Source organism: Arvicanthis niloticus, chromosome 1 (assembly GCF_011762505.2).
Source record: "Arvicanthis niloticus isolate mArvNil1 chromosome 1, mArvNil1.pat.X, whole genome shotgun sequence".
Taxonomy (NCBI): Eukaryota; Metazoa; Chordata; class Mammalia; order Rodentia; family Muridae; genus Arvicanthis; species Arvicanthis niloticus.
Window position 1 is genome coordinate 46,072,889 of NC_047658.1, and position 17,518 is coordinate 46,090,406.

The 17,518-nt window shown below is 47.7% G+C and overlaps 1 protein-coding gene across 1 annotated transcript in view; it reads right to left on the reverse strand.

Moving 5' to 3' along the window:
• St8sia2 (ST8 alpha-N-acetyl-neuraminide alpha-2,8-sialyltransferase 2) overlaps nt 1–16,451 on the reverse strand; it is a 72,963-nt gene extending 56,512 nt beyond the window's left edge. Inside the window, exon 1 of the mRNA XM_034492600.2 lies at nt 16,150–16,451. Within this exon, the coding sequence (XP_034348491.1) occupies nt 16,150–16,247 (98 nt within the window). The 5' untranslated portion in view covers nt 16,248–16,451. The remainder of the gene's footprint in view (nt 1–16,149) is intronic.
• Nucleotides 16,452–17,518: the final 1,067 nt, after the last annotated feature.

Consider the following 17,518-nt stretch of genomic DNA (forward strand, 5'->3'; position numbering starts at 1 on the left):
CCCTCATCTTTAAAGGGAGCACATGGCAGCAACACCTCCTTGCTCTCTTCTTCTCTCCTCACCCCATTGGCTACCTTTCCCCATGTCCTCTGCCACCTGGCTTCTGCTCTGGCTCTCTAAGTGAGGCCAAAGACCAAGGTTTATTTCAGGAGCCTTTGCTAACCACAGAGGTTCATCTACACTAGTGGTTTTCATCAGACCTCATGAAAAATTGCTTCGGTTCTCACAGGTTAGGGGACTGTGGACAAGTCATTCACATCTTAGAGTCACTGTGTGTATAATAATAATGAGGGGTGACCTTTTATGTTCCTCTTTGCTCTAATAATGGGCACACTGATTTCTGTTTTGTTTTTCTGGCTATTTCACTGGTGTTCTTGTTACTTTGTTCTTGTTACCACACAGATGGATGCCTCTGTTTAAAATGATCAGGTGTGAAACCAAACCCATCCAAGGGCCATACAGAACAGCTTCCTCACTTCATGCCGAAGGTTCAATTCCTCTAGGTATTACTGGACAGTCCCTAGAGAGGCTGGAGTGTTGTCAATTCTTAGTTTTGAAACCACTCCCTAACCCTTCCTGTCAATGCAAGGATATTAACAGACCCTACAGATGTTACAGTTCTGGTTGGTAATGTGGGTGGTCCTCTCAACTCGTGTGCTCTCCCCACCCCTAGTAAACTGTGCTTTGCTGGCACATTCTTTGTTTAAAGAAAGCACTTCAGGGGGCCCACAGTGGTTCATTTTTTCTTTGAGAACCATTTGAAACTTAATGGATCCTGTGCCTGTCTTTTGAAGGGTTCACAGAGTACATAAGGTCTACCAAATAGGGCCCTGGCTCCTCAACGTCAGCCAGACAATTCTCCTCCCCCAAAGCAAATGGTTTGTTAAAAATGTATCTGTTTTAACAGAGCATTCACCACCAAGGTCAGGGGTTGCAGCTAGGCTGATGGCAGACCATAGGTGTGGGCCCTTTGTTGGCAATAATGAGTCTTCCTGATAGCCAAATGAAGAAGGCTTCCCAAATCTCCAAATTTAGTCCTGCTTAGTGGGAACGTTTCTGCACCTAGCTACGCACCATCAGGAACTTTGCTGAAACGTGGTATGCTGACCATTATCATCAAGAACGCTGCTCAGACTGTTGTATAATGTTTTCTCCAGTGATACTGATTGGTGCACAGGATACAAAGTAACTGCAAACCTTTGAAGACCTTTCTCTGACAGGAGAAAGTGTCACGTGCAATAGTTGGCATGGTGCAGATACTTAGCAAGTTCAATTTTTCTTTTTCCTTATGCGCTCCAACCCTTCAACCCTCTAGGTTCTCACATAGAGTAGATAGGAGGTGAGAATAGGTTAGAATCTGTTTACTGTGCCATCCCAGAAGACATGTAGAAGCACAGCAAAGGGCCTGGCTGCCTCTAGTCAGTCTAAACCCTCTCCCAGGAAAAGTCTCTGTTGTAGTCACCCAATTGTGAGAATCGAGAACAAAGGATGACCCACGGCTTTATCTAATCTATGTTTTACAGATAGGGAAACGGAGACCCTGAGAAACAAGGACCATTGAAGTAGGCTGTACATGCAGATCTCTAAAGGCTTCCCTCCAGACACTTGTCTCAATATCACACAAAAACTCTGCCCAGCTGGACCACAATTTCCTTGAGCCCCTCATCTGGGCTGTATGCATCTCTGCATGCCACTAACATCTAGCACAGAACTTATAAGTACTTGGCGCAGTGGGTCATGTGCACAGTACAGACACAGCCAGCGGCACGATGATGCCACCAAGCTTATGGAATTGTCATAGAAATCAGGTACCAGGAGTTGACCTGACACTTCCCTACTGGAATACTAGAATAGCATGACTGCCCTGTTAGGCTGCTGTGTGCACACCTGATCAGAAATAGATGTGTGTCCCCCCCCCCCCCCCAGAAGACAGGCTTGTGGTGCATTCTTCACTGGCTTCTCTGAGATATTGCTTTTGAGAAATAGTCACTGAACTTTTAAAGAGCCATGTGCTGGGTACACAGAAATGAGCTAGCCCAGAAATGGATTCCCCCAGCCCCCCCAATGATCTAGTGATAGATGAAAGAATAAAAAAGAACTAGAATAAAAATAGAGCACCTCTCATGCAGATGGAGTGGAGCTAATCTCTGCCTGCTTCTAAGAAAACAAAAACAACATCGCACAATGAGACTTTGATGAAGTCTAAGAAATCTAAAACCCAACATGCTTTATTTTATTTTATCTCAGTGGATCTCAACTCCCAAATATCTGTATTTCAAAAGCTAAGATTAGATACCATTAAGCCAGCCTGGCCAGCATTGATTTAAAAAGTCTCTTCTGTGTTTCAAGATTGAGGAGGTTGTGGACCTCTGTCAATCTTCTTGTTATCAGCTGGATCTTAGCCTGCCAGGAGCCAGCCCGCCTGATTCCCTATTCTGACCACATCCCTCCAATCTTCTGGTTTCTGTATATGATGTCTGTGTGGAACCATGAAGCAGCCAGTTAGGAATACTAACTTAAACTCTAGGCTGCTCTTTCTTCATGGAATTGGGTGGGTTTGATGTATTAATAAGACACAATTCAACATATGTATTAGCTTTGTCCTAATGGAAACAAAGGAGAAAAGATTTATTTTGCTCACGCCCTCAGATGGTTCAGTCCATAGCTCTAGCCCAGGTGTCTATGCAGACCATCATGGCAGTAGGAACACGTAGAAGAGTGTCTTCACTTCAGGGTGGACAGGAAGCAGAGAGTAGGGAAGGGACTGGGCACCAGGTAAAGCTATCAATGGTATCCTTCCAATGGCCTATTTTCTCCAGGTAGATTTTACCTTCTACGGTTTCTGGTACCTTCCCAAATACAGCTACCAGCTGAGGACCATGGGCATTAACACATGCGCTTGTTGGGGGCATCTCTCGTTCAAATAGTAACAGTTGGTTTCATATCAGATAACTGCAGAGCTCCATACAATATCTTGCAGATTTCCTCTTCACTGGCAACAGAAAGAGGTATTTGAGGGATCCCAGAATGTATTTGACAGAGGCTTTCTGGCCTCCTTTAAGGAATGAGCTCCCTCTCCATTCTTTTCCTTATTTCTCAAACAAGTACATATTCTCTAGCAGGCACTGGATAAGGAGCCAGATGGCCAACATGGCACAAATCTTAAAGGCTCCTATCTCTTGGTGAGCTCATGTGCAGCAGTCATGAGAGACACCACATGATAAATATGAAGTGGTACCCAAGAGAGGCAGAGCATTCGACAAGGATGTGAGCTGGGGTTGGCCTGGTAGTGTTGCAGAGAGAGAGAAGTCCTCTTGAACCTGACTCTTCTTAACCTTCCTTGTATTATGGGGACCACACACACACACACACACACACACACACACACACACAACCTCTTTAAGTCACCTACATGATTGTTTCCTTGGAAGAATCTTCCATTGGGTACTAGGCAATTTCTCAAGTCCATTGAATGAATCATTTCTGTAATAAGGGATCTTTCTGGAGTATTAACTCACTCTGTATAGAAGTTCCTCAAGGAGTTGTTTTGTTGCATTTGGGGTGGATAATGCCATGGGAAAGAAATCAGACTGGCCTGTCATACACAAACTTCAAGCTTTCTGGGTCTACTCTCATGTATTTTGCTAACTCAACTTTATTGACTCAACGCTTGTCTTTAAATTGACTCACTTAAAAACTTAAATGAATTTATCACAAAAGTCATCTTTATATTGCTGCCATAAATAGAATAGCAATATCCCTTGCCCTAAATAGAAGGTAATAGCAAGAATAAATACAATTAAATTGTTGGCTGCCGTCCTGCTCAGGGGCTCGCTTTATCTGGAAGAGCAGATGGGTTTTAAAAGGCTCCCCTATATTTAACATCCATCACCCCTAGAGCCCACCCCTCTCCATTCTAGACAGTGGTGCTTGGGATTAGACTACAGTCTGGGCAGGCCACCAAATCTGCTGAGGAACCCTCAGACCTCTGGAGGGACGATTACTGCACGTGCCAACTGTGAAGCAAGGCCATTTGCTATTTGAATGATCACAGCCAACCAGCTCATAAGAGGCCTCGGTGAAGCTGAAGTATGCTCTGCTGTCCAGCTTCTCCAGAAATTTCCATATGTTACTGAAGGCAGTCAAGGCTGTGTTTCGACACACTGGGGTCTCTTTAGACTCCTGAGTCAGGTCAACTGTTGGTGAAGATTCCTTGTGGGTTTACCTCATGGCCGGGGAACATGGCCAACTAGACTCTGGAAATTTTCAGGTCCCTTTTCTGGCTTTATAAAGCAATTATTGTTCTTAGGTTTCAGTTACCTGTCCATCAGATTTCTCTTGCAGTGTGTGTGTGTGTGTGTGTGTGTGTTCGCTACAGCACACCCATGGAGGTCAGAAGATAACCTTGCCCGCCCGCCTTCACCACCAACCTTATTTGAGCTGCTCTTTTTGTTGTTTGCCAATGCATACCCATAGCCTACGAGTTTCTGGAAATTCTCCTATCTCTGCCACCCATCTCGCTGTAGAAGCCCTGGGATGAGAGATGTGTGCTACTGCACCCGGCTTTACATGGGTCCTGGGGATTCAAACCCAGGTCCTCAAGCTTGTGTGATGAGCAGTTGGACCACTGAGCCATCTCCCCAGTGTGCCTTGCAGTGTCTTTATAATAGAAGTGTGGACTACATAAAGAGCTCCTCACAATTCACGAGGGCATCCCCACTTGCAGCTACAATGAGTCACTTTAAAAAAAAAAAACATTCATTTTAATTAACATTTTGCATTAACATTTTAACATTCATTAACATCTCTTTAAAACATTCAGTCTAGGCCAACTCCATGATGGGGAGTGGAGAGATACAGACAAATTCTCCCTGGTGAGTAGGGCCAGGGTCACTACAGAAGGCAGAGAAAGAAAGCAGTGACACTCATGTATTCTTTAGTGGCAGGGACATACCTGCAGAAATGCATCATTAAGTGATGTTGTGTGAATACATGTTCTCCAGACATGGATGATGCAGCCTTCTATCTGCTTACTATGTGCTATACGGCCTATTGCTCCTAGGACCAAACACCATGTTTCTCTGTACAGTGTACTTACTATAGGCAACAAAATGGTGTGTATTTTTTTGATCCAAACACAGGAAAGGCACGATATCTATCAGCTCCGTTATAATCTTAGAGAGCCACTTTGGCATATGCAGTTTGGGATTGAGAAAAACATCATATCATGGGGTATGACTATGTTCCCACCGGTGGGGTATGTATGCACATTTCTTGGGCCTTATTATAAGGCAGACACAGCCTTAGCTGGCCTGAGATTCAACATATCTGCCAGACCTCCAGAAGATGCCCAGAGTTGTTGGTTTAAGGACCATACGTTGAATAAAAAGGCTCTAGCCCAGTGTCTCTCGATTCCTGACCCTTAGAGGGCCCAGCAGTGAAAGGATATCCTAGAATTCATCCAAGATGCAAATTCTCTGGCCTTAGGATCTCTGGGGTGGGGCTCAGCAATCTGCTTTGGATAAGCCTTTGAGGCAATTCTGATGCTCTTTCAAGTTTGAGAATGACTTTATGGACTTCATGCTTCCCAGAAGCCATATTAACTCATATCTCCATTTTCTTGCAGGTACTGTGTAATATGAACCTGACAGGTAAGGGACCACGGGACCCCAATTTTCTTAGTGTTTCAGTTGCCAAATCAGAAGATCAGAGGTTTGAGGCTCTTGTCAAGTTCACTCTTGACAAGAAAAAATAAAAAGGCAGTTTCAAGAGTACCCTGCTGCAGAAGAGCAAGGGAGAGCAGGAAGCTGGACAGGGTGTTGGTTGGGAGGGGGTCTAAGGAGCCTTCTCCTTCCTCCTCCACCATCAAACTGTGTCTTCCATGAACTTGAGAGTTTATGGGACCCTAGGGACTTCTCCACTGAATTTAGACAGGCAGGCAGGCCAGCAAGTATTTATACCAATGGTCACACAGAAAACTGTGGGCTTGTATATCCCATAGTCCTAAATCCAGGTGTTAGGGGTTTGGGCCACATCCAGAGTGTCTATCCAAACACACTGTTACAATGTTGCATTGATGGAGTGCATTTGTAATTCCATGCCTCTGCCACTCCCCCTCCCAGTGTTGCCTCCCTCCCATGCTTCTTGGCGCTGTATCATTTTCTAAATGAAACAACCCTCTCATTGACGTTGCTTTGTTAAAACCACACCGTGGTCTTAAAATAAACCGACGAGCCCCAGCACCCGCCAAGCATTCTTTTCGTTTGTGTGTGTGTGTGTGTTTTCAAAATTTGTAGTATAACACGTGCAACGTCTACCATTTTAAATTTGTTTAACCGTTCTATTCAGTGGCGTAAAGTACATTTCTGATTGCTGTGCAGTCTTCACCACTATCCTTCTATAGAACCCTTTTCATCTTGCAAAAGGAAAAATTTATACTAATTAAATAGTAACTCTTTATTCTCTTTCCCCTGACGGTGGCCACCACCATTCTACTGAGAATCTGGATGGTTTGAGGAAGCCTCTTTTTGAGGAATCAAGCAGTGGCTGCCTTTTTGTGACCGCATTATTTCACTTAGTTTAATGGCATCAAAGTTCATCTATGTCGGACCCTGCATGTGTCAGAAGTCTCTTCATTGTTGAGGTTGAACACTATTTCATTATCTATGTCACCATTTATCTGTCAGTGGGTATGGGCTGCTCCGATGGGTCTATGAACAGTGGCATTACTGTACTACTATCCTTTTCAGTCTCTGTTTTCAATTTTATAAACTTTTCGGTGATTTGACTTATTTTTCTTTTGTGTTTATGCATGTTTGTGAGTATGCACACAGACATATAGATGTCTGTGTGCCACACATGTGTTTATCCATAGGGGCCCAAAGAGGGAGTTGTATTCTCTAGACCTGGACTTGAAGATGACTGTCAGTTGCCATGTGGGTGCTGGGATTCGAACCTGGGTCCTCTGGAAGAGCAGCCAGTGCTCTCAAATACTGAGTCATTCTCCTAGCTCCTCCATTTCTTTAAAGTTATACCCACCAGTGAGACTGCTAGATTAGATAGCACGGAATCTGTATTAGGGTTTGGGGAGGGACAGTCCTATTGCTTTCTACAGTGGCCACAGTGTTTCGTATTCTATCGTTTGCACTTTGCACAATCAGGAGAAGACTGTGGCTTAGGAAATCGAGGTTCAGAAAAGTGAGGACATTTGCTTGAGGACACACAGGTAATAAGTGTTTCACCGCAGCATCCCCACTGCCCAGTGGTAGCTCCTCACTGGTACAGAGGTGGAGGCGGATGTCCTGCATCATGGGCAGGTGCGACTACTGCTCCAGTGGGATATTCCAAAAGTAAGGCTCTGAGTGGCATCTAGAAGAGATTTGTATGAAACCCAAGTCCTGGTTAGAGCCACAGAAGACAGCCTGGTGGGCTGTGGAAAGCTCTGGAAGCCGTGGTTGTTTCTACACGCATCTAGGGTCTCTGTGGGAGCCCTTCTGTAAGCATGACCACACACAGACAGAACAGCCCTGGAGTTCCTCTTTTCTTTCTTTTTGATAAACATTTCAATTAGGACATTAGTCTGGATACCTTGCAGGGTTTACTTGAAGTCAAGTTCTAAGAGTTCTAAGAGTTAGAGGCCCTTTGTGACCTATAGAGACATCGAGCAGAAGTCACCTGCCCGGTCAAGCTCACTCTCTCCAGACACCATGTGCCTTTACCTCTATTATTTAGATTGCCCTGGCACATGTTGTGAGAGAAGGTGCGAGTTACCCTAGGTATCACTCCCCTGAGTGAGGCCAACACTCTTAGCCTTGAAACTAGAGATACAGAAACCTAACAGCAGGTGCTCAGATCTTACTGGGCAGAGTCCCAGTGGTGGTGTGTCTGCCCCTTTTCTTTGCATCTGTTGAAATGCCAGGCCTCAGCGATGTCACCCCAGTGCTAGGAGACTACAAGTGGTCTGTGAATATCTCCCACAGACTCAGAAGTTTCCAGTATCCTTTTACCAACTTGCGAGGTGGCACAGAAAATGGAACATAGTGTAGAGTGCCAGAGTAGAGGGTATAAAAAAAAAACTAGCAAGGAGCAGTGGGAGGGGCAGGGGGCAGGGCAGGGGGCAGGGCAGGGGGCAGGGCAGGGGGCAGGTAAACACAGGTCCTCTTGCTTGCTGTGTGGTCACAGAAAGTCCTAGGACCTCTCTGAGCCTTTATTGCTTATCCACAGATGGGCAAAGAACATGATTGAAGTACTTATTGAAGCTTGGTGTGAGCTCTTGGAGAAGGTGTCAGGCCTTGGGAAGTGAAACTTCCTGGGACAAGGCATCTAACTGTGGAAGCCCATCCTTTCCCACTCATCTTTCCTTACCAGGCTTCACTGGCCTGGGGCAGTTGACAACATGAGCTTTTCTCTTCCTCTTCAGAAGAAAACTCTTCTAGGCCTTAATCATGTGTATTGTTCCCTCTTCTCTCAGTGACGCAGTCTCCCCTACCTCTAACAGACACCATTTTCCAGAGTCATTCTGATGAGAGCAGCTGGGGGCAGAAGGTTGTTGAAGGGGAGGCAAAGGCAGTGGCGTTTTTTAAAGTTGTCCCTACCCCCATTCTGTATGGATCTTTCCAGTTGTCATGACCCACTATGTCTTGGCCTCCAGCACACTGTCCCTGAAGGCTTTCCCCAGCCTTGCCAAGTCTGTACAGTCCTTTGTCACAGACCTTGGTGTTTCTGGGACTTCTTCCTTGGTGATTAGAGCATGGGTATTTCCTTACTAGAGGCTGCTTCATGCATCACTTTTGAATAGTTCCTGTCATCTGGAACTGGGGTTCAGATTTCACACAGGCAATTCACTATCTGTGTGACTCTGGATAGATTATATGATGGCTCTGTGCCTCGGTTTCCCCATCTGTACAACAGGGGCAATAATGACATCAACCTAAAATATTGCTTGTGAGGCTTAGAGGTATTATTTGAGATCTAACAGCCATAAATGACTTTGGTGTTATTATCTGTTGGTGCCTTCCTCCTGAAGAAAAGAATTGTGTGCAGGGGGGAGGGGAAGGATGTGTCTTCCAGTGTGGTCCCCATCATAGATCTTTAGGACCCAGATCCTAGTATATAAGATCTAAAAAGTAGGTAACATAAAAAAAATACCAACGAAACAAAAGCAAGCAAACAAAAAACTTGGGGTTGGCAGGCATCCGTTCTCAACCTGTTTGGTCAAAGAAGATAATTGGGCCAACTATAAAGACTTCTTTAAAAGCATGGTCATCTTAGTAGCCAAAAGAAAAAGAAAGCAGAGCCTCAGGATACAGAAGCTCGGAGGCAATGACAGCTGGGACTGGAAACTGCCTAACTGTTCTGGCTACATTGTAGCCTTTTCTTTCTTCTTTGTTTTTCCCTTTTGTATCCTTTGTCCTTTCTGCATATCAGCATTTGGGGACCACTGGTCAGAGGGATCATCTGGATCTCCAAACTGTGGATTAAGATGCTAAAGGAGCTGGGATTGCATCCTTGAAGCTTGGGGGGGGGAGGGCTGGAAAACGGAGCAGAATACTGGGTTCCTCAGACAATAGCAAGAAAGCACCGGGGAAATCCCCTTGACAGAGTGGAGAGCCTCCCTCTTGCAATGCAGATTTACAACTCACACAGAAAGCAAGGCGTGATGCAGGATTTTCCAGGGAAACAAATCAGCTCCCCCAAGTGCTCGCAAGTGTGTCAGGAGGAACACAGCTGCCTGTGTGTAATGCAGACACGCTCTCCTTGGTTGAAGCCACTCTCTCCACACTACTGTGAAGTAGGTGACAGCTGAAGCTGAGCAAATTCAGGGACAAACAGGTCCCGTCAGGACACTGGACAGTCTCCTGGCTGGGTGATTAATTTCGGGCAACTGGGGGGAATTTAAAACCAGCCCAGCTGCCACCTAGGAGAGTGACTAATCTCAACACTTAAGGATGAGACTAGCACCACAGAGATAGCAAGCAAGACCCAGACTGTCAGGCAGACAGCCACTGGGGATGTCACTCTGGCAGACCTTTAGGGAGGGACCTATCTCCATCCCCCCCCCCCAACCCCCACCAGCAGGAGACAGCCATGGCTCACTGGGCTGTGGAGTTCCTGCTATCCTGCCATCTGCCTGTCTAACTCAGTTTTGCTCCAGGCAGCTGTGAGATCTGATCCTCCAAAGCTTGTCTAGATCCGTGAAGCATTCCCAACCTTGAGTGGTCATCACGAGTCTCTGGCTTGACAGTGTTTTCAAAATAAAGCACTGATTTTAAGGGCCCCATAAAAAAAAAAAAAACATTTGGAGCTAGTGTACATGGTTGGGACCTTGCACTCTTATGTGGGCCATGTTTCAAAGCCGTCCCTTTCAGTGTCTTTCCCAGGATGAACCCTTCATGCTGCACATGGCAGAAATGCCTTAGCTCTCTCACCAAGTGGAGGTGTTTAACTGTTAGCTCAACAGTGGGGATCTTTTTGAGACAGAGAGACTAGGATCCAATTGCTAATACCTAAACCTGAGTTTGTTCATTCAAAAAAATAATAAATAAAACCCCCCAAAATCTTTATGGGCTTCATTATCTACCAGGCATTTCCATCCTGGGGACCTGGGCCATATGTTTCCCAGGATAGCAATGAATGCAGCTCACCACAAACTAGTACACTAACTTAAAACATTATGACTTAAAAAAAAAAAAAAAAAAAAAAAAGATTTGTTTTGGCAACTTGATTAAGTGGTTCTTGAGGGTGAACCTGTAGGTGGCAATGTCATTTTGCAATGTCAAAACGCTGGGCTCTCCTGGACCATATATTTCTCACAATGAGCTGGTGACAGAGAGGAAATAAAACATAATTGTAAGCTCTGTATCCATAAGATGCTGGCATGATGGCATACTCAAGTTGCACATTGGTGAGCAACTAAGGAAGAGTGAGAGTGGGCGGGGTGGCTGGGCAGGTGATGCAAAGGAGCTGGTGACTGAGTAGTGGGGGGGAGGGGGGCTGGGAAGGGAACAAGAAGAACAGGGAGGTCAGGGTGTATCAGGAGTCCCAGGAAGGAGGATTGACATGTGCAAAGGTAGAGAGATGGGCAATCAGGGAATAATTTAGAAAGTTGTGGGCAATATCAAATGGAGCAGGATGAACCCATGGGAGGATGAACCCAAGAGGCCATGGCCAGGTTATAGCCATGGATGTCCGTTCTCTGCTTAAAGAAGTCAGCATCTTTCTAGAATCCCACTCTGTGGCAAGTATAATTTTCATTCTCACCATTCCCAGTTTGTAAAATTCAAACAATTTTTAAAGCCTAGCAACTCTGTACTACAAGGGGAAAGAAACTGCCTGCACGGAATTGGTTTCCAAGACGGATATCTATTTACAATTTAAATTTGACGCTGGAACAGTTGGCATCAAGGACTAGGAGCAAGGGAGTTAAAACCAGACTGTCTTTCTCTTCTATTTTATCTTTTAATTGTGTTTATGCTTGGATGAACTATACCAGGATGGAGGAGAAAAAACAAACCCCGACCCCCTCCCCCAACAAAAGGACCACCATGAATAAACAGACTCTTCTTACAGAGTGCAGGATGCAACTGCCTAAGGCCTTGATCTCCAACATCCACTCAGACTCCTCTCAAAAGTGCATTTCACCTTGCCTTCCCTGGATAGCAGGAGTCACTGCCTGCTCATGGATTGGTCGCAGTGTTGGGTAGAGTGAGCCCCTCCTCCTCTGTCACTTTCCCAGACATGATTTGACATTTAATAGGGTGGTAGGACCCTGGCAGTATGTACTAGATGGTATCAATTCTGACCAGTCTGATATTCATTCTAACACATCAGTGCCAGAGATGGATCAGTTGTTAAATATCTTCACAATCACCCCTGCTCTGGATACCTGAGTGTAATCAGAGAAGTCTAGATTCAGTTGCCATAGGGATCTAGTCTGCAAGAGAATGACAGAGCCATCTCCTCCAGATGATTTAGTCCACAGTCTGCCTGACCTCTGGCCTATGTAGACCTAGTATTTCATTACCAGCAAATTAACTCACAGCTTCGGCTTCCTTACTGATAAACTAGGGGTAGCAGCGATACCCACTGAGGATGGGGAGGGTGATGGGTCAGTGAACAGGTGCTTTGAGGTAGTCAGCATGGGCCAGGTTCACAGGGCTCAGTGCACAGCAGTTCTTGGTGCTACTGGTTGCCTGCCATTGGGGTACCACAATGACAGAATATGTTAATGTCTTGGCTAACTTCAAAAAGCTTGCAGTTCATGCTAACTATCCTTACCATTGCCCTTAGTGCCACAACGGGCATTGTTAGGACCAGAGTTGCATAAGTCTTTTATAATTATAATGGCTCATCTGGTGACTAGGGCATTGGAGGAGAACCAGCATAAGCCTGCCTTGCATGGAAGCAACCAGAATATGACTTGAAGATTTGATATTACATTAAACCGAGCACAACTGATAACAGAAGGAGCTGTTTCTAGAGGAGGAGCGAGCCCTTGTGGCCTGAGGACCGCTAAGAGGCACCTTGCCCTAAGATGTTGTGTGGATAGCCTGTGCTAAACTGGAAAAATTTGTACTTCCTGAATGACTTCTGTAGTAGACATGAGAATCATGATCCCACTACTTTATAGGGGTTACACTCAAGCCTAAAGCCCAGGGGAAAACCAGAATGACTCAGTTTACCTAGCAGGTGTGTCAAAGCTGCAGCCTGCAGGCCCCATACATACCCAAAGAGCTATGAATGTAGTCTAACGTAAAACTGCAAATGTATTTAAAACACTATAAGGGTTTTTTTTTTTTTTTTTTTTTGGAAATTTTTTGGTAACTAGACAGCATGTTGTAAACTTTGTAGATAACATCATGTCACAGTGTCTAAAGGTTGAACATGCCTGATACAACATAGGCCGACTGACTGACCATAAAACCCAGGAGGTGTGAGGGGTTGTGTGGCTCTTTCACCAAAGCCCCATTGAATCTCTGACTCAGAACTTGACTGTGCTCCTTGGTTCCTGGGGGAACTCGATGGGTACCTCTGTCTTTTTACACTTCTTTATTTCTCATACAGTTCCACATGAATGACAGGAGTGGCAAGAATGGAGCTCTAAAGAGAATCACTCAGAAAAAGAGATGTCTCTCAGAAGCTCTACCCTTAGCCACAGAATATTTAATGCTTGAGGCAGATCAGGACCACTGAGGCCACCAATCTAAAATCTCATTTTCTAAGAAAGAATTGAAAGCATTTGAAGAATGATTCTGCAGGCTGTGTGTGTGTGTATGTGTGCATATGTGTGTGTTTATATGTGTGTATATGTGTGTATGTGTGTATATGTATGCATATGTGTGTGTTTGTATGTGTGTATGTGTGTGTGTATGTGTATATGTGTGCATGTGGTGTGTGTGTGTGAGAGAGAGAGAGAAGGAGAAAGAGAGAGAGATTGCATTATTTTCTGTCCACCTCTTAGTCCTTGGGAAAACTTGTCCCCAAAGTGACTCCGTCTGTCTTTTTTGCCTGACCAGTAGATCTTAGGATCACACTGTCTACCCGCTTCCAGAATCTGCCTTTTTTTTTTTTTTTTTTTTTTTTTTGGACAGGACCATGGTTCTCTCTGGTGGGTAATTTGTTACCGTCCCCAGCACAGGTAGCCAGGGGTGGTGCAAAAGTACTGTGGTCCTGAGTAGGACCCCATGCCTTCCTAGGAAGCATAGGGCAAAGGAGACAGAGTCCTCTTGACACCCCAAAATGTGTGTCAGGTCACTTACCCACACCAAGGTGGTTCCAACGATAAGATAAGTGACTGTGTTAAAACCGTACTCCTTATCAGACAGACAGGCTAGTGCGATTCCCATCCCCTGTCCCACATTGTTCCTTCCCTTCTCCATGCACTGCACAGTAAATGCAACGAGGCTCTTTCCCTCCAGATTAAACAGATGGGGCCGACTGCAAAACGAACCGGGCTCTCGATACAATCCAAGAGGCCTGGATAGTGCAGGTCCACAGTGAACGCATCAAACTAGGAGAAAGTGCTGATGATTGACCACGCTAAAGTCCAGCCTAAAAACAATAGTCTCCAGAGACCATACTACAGAAGATGTCAGTGTGTGCTAGCAGTTTGCTAACAGTTTTCTTACTAGGAAAAGTCCAGGTAAGGGGTTGTGGCGGAGACTCAGGGATCCTCAAGTGAAACGTGATACGTTCACAGCACAAGAGCCCTGAGTTTTCAATACACATTCTATCTGTAAATGCTCCTCTGGAAACTTCTGACTGCCTGCTGGAAGAATTTGACTGTGGAAAGTGGAGGCTTCAAGATGTCTTTGGCAGGAAGGGGAGACACCACGTGTAAACTGATCTACTCATTACATTTTAAAAATTAAAAGTCCCTGGCACAGAGAAGATATTGAGTAAAAAGTTCAGCGAATTGATGAGCAGGAATGCCTGCTTGTGGAAGTGGGAGCATATGTGTACCTACACACACACACACACACACACACACACACACACACACACACACACACACACACCAGAACAAGTAGGCATCTGAGGGTCTTCCCTTTTCCTACTGTCAATGTCACCCAGTGATCTGGGACAGACAGAAACCTGGGAGCGCTGTAGGGCCACCTTCCATTAGCTCAGAATGTGATTTCGGTTCCGACTACACACCAGGAAAGCAGCTATGAAAAGTAGTTTGTTTCTGTCTCTGCTGAGGAGCTGGCGGCACAGAGGCACAGAGTGTATTTACTGAACATTAGTGAAAGTTTTCGGAGTTCTGGGGGAAACCGAGGATGAGAAGAATGACTCAGAAAGGGACTCTTGAAGCATAATGGAGTCTACAGAATGATTTGTGGGGTTACAGAAAGGGACAGTGGCAGAGAGCAGGAAGAGGCACCTGCCTACAGGTTAGGGACCCTAGGGCCTCAGCATTTTGGATTCTGGACTCTCTGTTTTGGAGGGGTCTGAAGGCAGGACTCATCCTCTGTTCGTGTGGATAATGAAGTTGGACAAAGGAGGAGCGCACGCAGCACAGGATGCTTGTATGAGGTTGGCTCCTCACTAATCCCACAGAGGATCAGATGCCCATCCTGTGCTCTCAGGGACCTCACCCTCTTACTGAAGGCTACCTCAGAGCCTTGCTGCCTTCCTACGTATTCACCACTGTTTGGAGGCACCGGACATGGGTCGGGCTCCGCCTGCAGAAGACTGTAGGGTCGGGAGCCAGCATCAGCCCACAGGACACCCTGATGGTGCGCTGGGCTCCGGCTCCAGCTCCGTTAGAGAGCTCATTCCAAGAAGTCCCAAACCAGGGGCAGCTGGAGGTAGTAGTCCCGCCCACCTCTGAAGAGATAGGGACAAGCTGAGATCGCGCGCTTCTGGGGACCCCGAAGCCCACCGGGCGGCGTTGGATACTTTCCGGCAACCTCTCCTGGTCTTGGCGCCGGCTGTGAGCGCTCAGCAACCTGGGGTTGCCTGGGGCGTCGCAGGGTTGGCAGAGCACCCAAAGCCAGCGGAGAGCCCTGCTCTCCAGCACTGCGCGCCACACCTTTAGCGGTGCCACCCCCCACGCCCGGATCCTGGGCTGGCCGGCGGGCGGCGAGGGTGCGTACCGGTGTGTGCAGGGCACATTCCCCTTCCCAGGAGTCGGTGCAGAGCTCTCTTCACTCAGCTCCCGCTCAGGGGATTCCCCTCCCCCAGCTCAGAGATCCTCCGCGCGCCCCCTGCCCACTTTGCCAAGGCGAGAAAGCGGCCGAGCCGGAGACAAAGAAACTCCTGCCTGCCTCCACTCTCTGTCCTTCTACCCGCCCGAGACACTCCCCGGCGCCCTCCCTCGACCCCGGCGACACCGCGCGCGCACACGCCGGGGTAAGGGACCGGGGGACAGGGAGCAGGGTGGGCGAGCCCGCTTTCCCCATACCAAGCGGCTACAGCTGCCCGTGCACCCCGCCCGGGGACGCCCCTCGGCAGCCGCGCCCCCATCATCTACTCCCTAAAGCGTCCCGGGCTCCTGACACTGCCACCCCCAGCCCAAACCGCCAGCACTATCCCTCCAGCTGAGCGACAGGGGGGCGCGGCGCACACAAAGCGGATGGGGAGTAAGGAGCCCAGGGGAGGAAGAGATTCCGCCGGGGCTCGGGGCATGGGCTCCGGGCGGCTATTTACCCGATTTCTTCTTCGATCTCTGAGATGTCTGCGAAGATGAGGAAGACCACGAGCAGCGTGAGCGCGGCCAGCATCCAGCTCCGGAACTGCAGCTGCATGGTGGGGTCGATGCCCTCCGGGACCCGCGCGCGGGCCGGGGCGAGGAGCTGGGGCTGGAGGAGCCTCCGCGCTCCGCGCGCAGCGGGGCACACACCCTGCGCTCCGGGCGAGTCCGGGCCGGCGGCGGCCAAGGCGACAGCAGCAGCAACAGACAAGGGTAGCTCTGGCGCGGCGAGCCCGCTCGCTCTCTCTCCGCTTTTGCCCGCCCCTCCCCTCCCCTCCCTCCTCTCCCCCTCCTTTCCCCCCCCGCCCCGCACTGGGCTCCAGGCGCAGTTTGACAGCTTTGCTCCGCGCCTTGCCTGGTCTCCTCCCACTAACTCCAGCGGCCACCCACCCGCCGTCGCTTTTCCTGCCCCGGAGGGCTCGGGGAGCTTGCCACTCCTGGCCTAGGAAGGCTGGGCTCCGGCCATCGAAAGAGACCCGGGAGACTGAGCTGAGCCGAGACAACTCGGAACACCCGGGGCTGGCTGGCAAACGCCTTCCGTCGCTCGCTCTTTGTCCAGCGCCCTCGCTTCCTCTCAAAGTTTTCCCGACACAAAGACTAACACCTGGGGACGGTCTCCGGCGCGCAGCGAGGAGGCGGTTTCCTCTGGGCTCTGTTTCAGCAGCTGACAAATTGGGAGGGGAAGTGGAAGAGAGGAGGGGAGAAGAAATGGCTAAGAGAGGCCAACTTCACCAGAGATGTTCACGGCAATTGGTGGGCGAGGTGTTCAGCCTGCAAAACACCACCTTCTCTATGGGCGGTCATTTCTGTCCCTTTATAAACCCAAACCCGGGAGCCTGGAGTTGTTTGAGGTCATGGCTACAACCCTCGGATCTCCGTAGTACCTACTCTACTTCCAAGAGTACCTACATTGTGGCTGCTGCTCTACGTGCTTCATGCTCTACGTGCTCTTGCTCTTTTCTGATCCAATCAATAAACCCCTGGAGTCCTATCATGATCAAAAGGCCTTCTAGAAAAATACAGTTCCCACAAAGAGAGATGCCCCTTCCCCCACCCCGTACTGAACTATTTCCCTGCTTCAGATGCTTTAGCTCATGTTACATTTTGCCCTGCTGCGTTAAGTGGGAAGGACCCATTCATTAAGTTTTACTAGAATTAGATTACAAAACACACACACACACACACACACACACACACACACACACACACACACGCACCTTGATGTAACTTTTCAGAAGCCAGATCATCGTTTGGTTAATGAAAGGGTCCTAGAGGTTGATTGGGGGGGGGGGTAGGAATGTCATTGTAATGTCCTGCTGTTTGGGA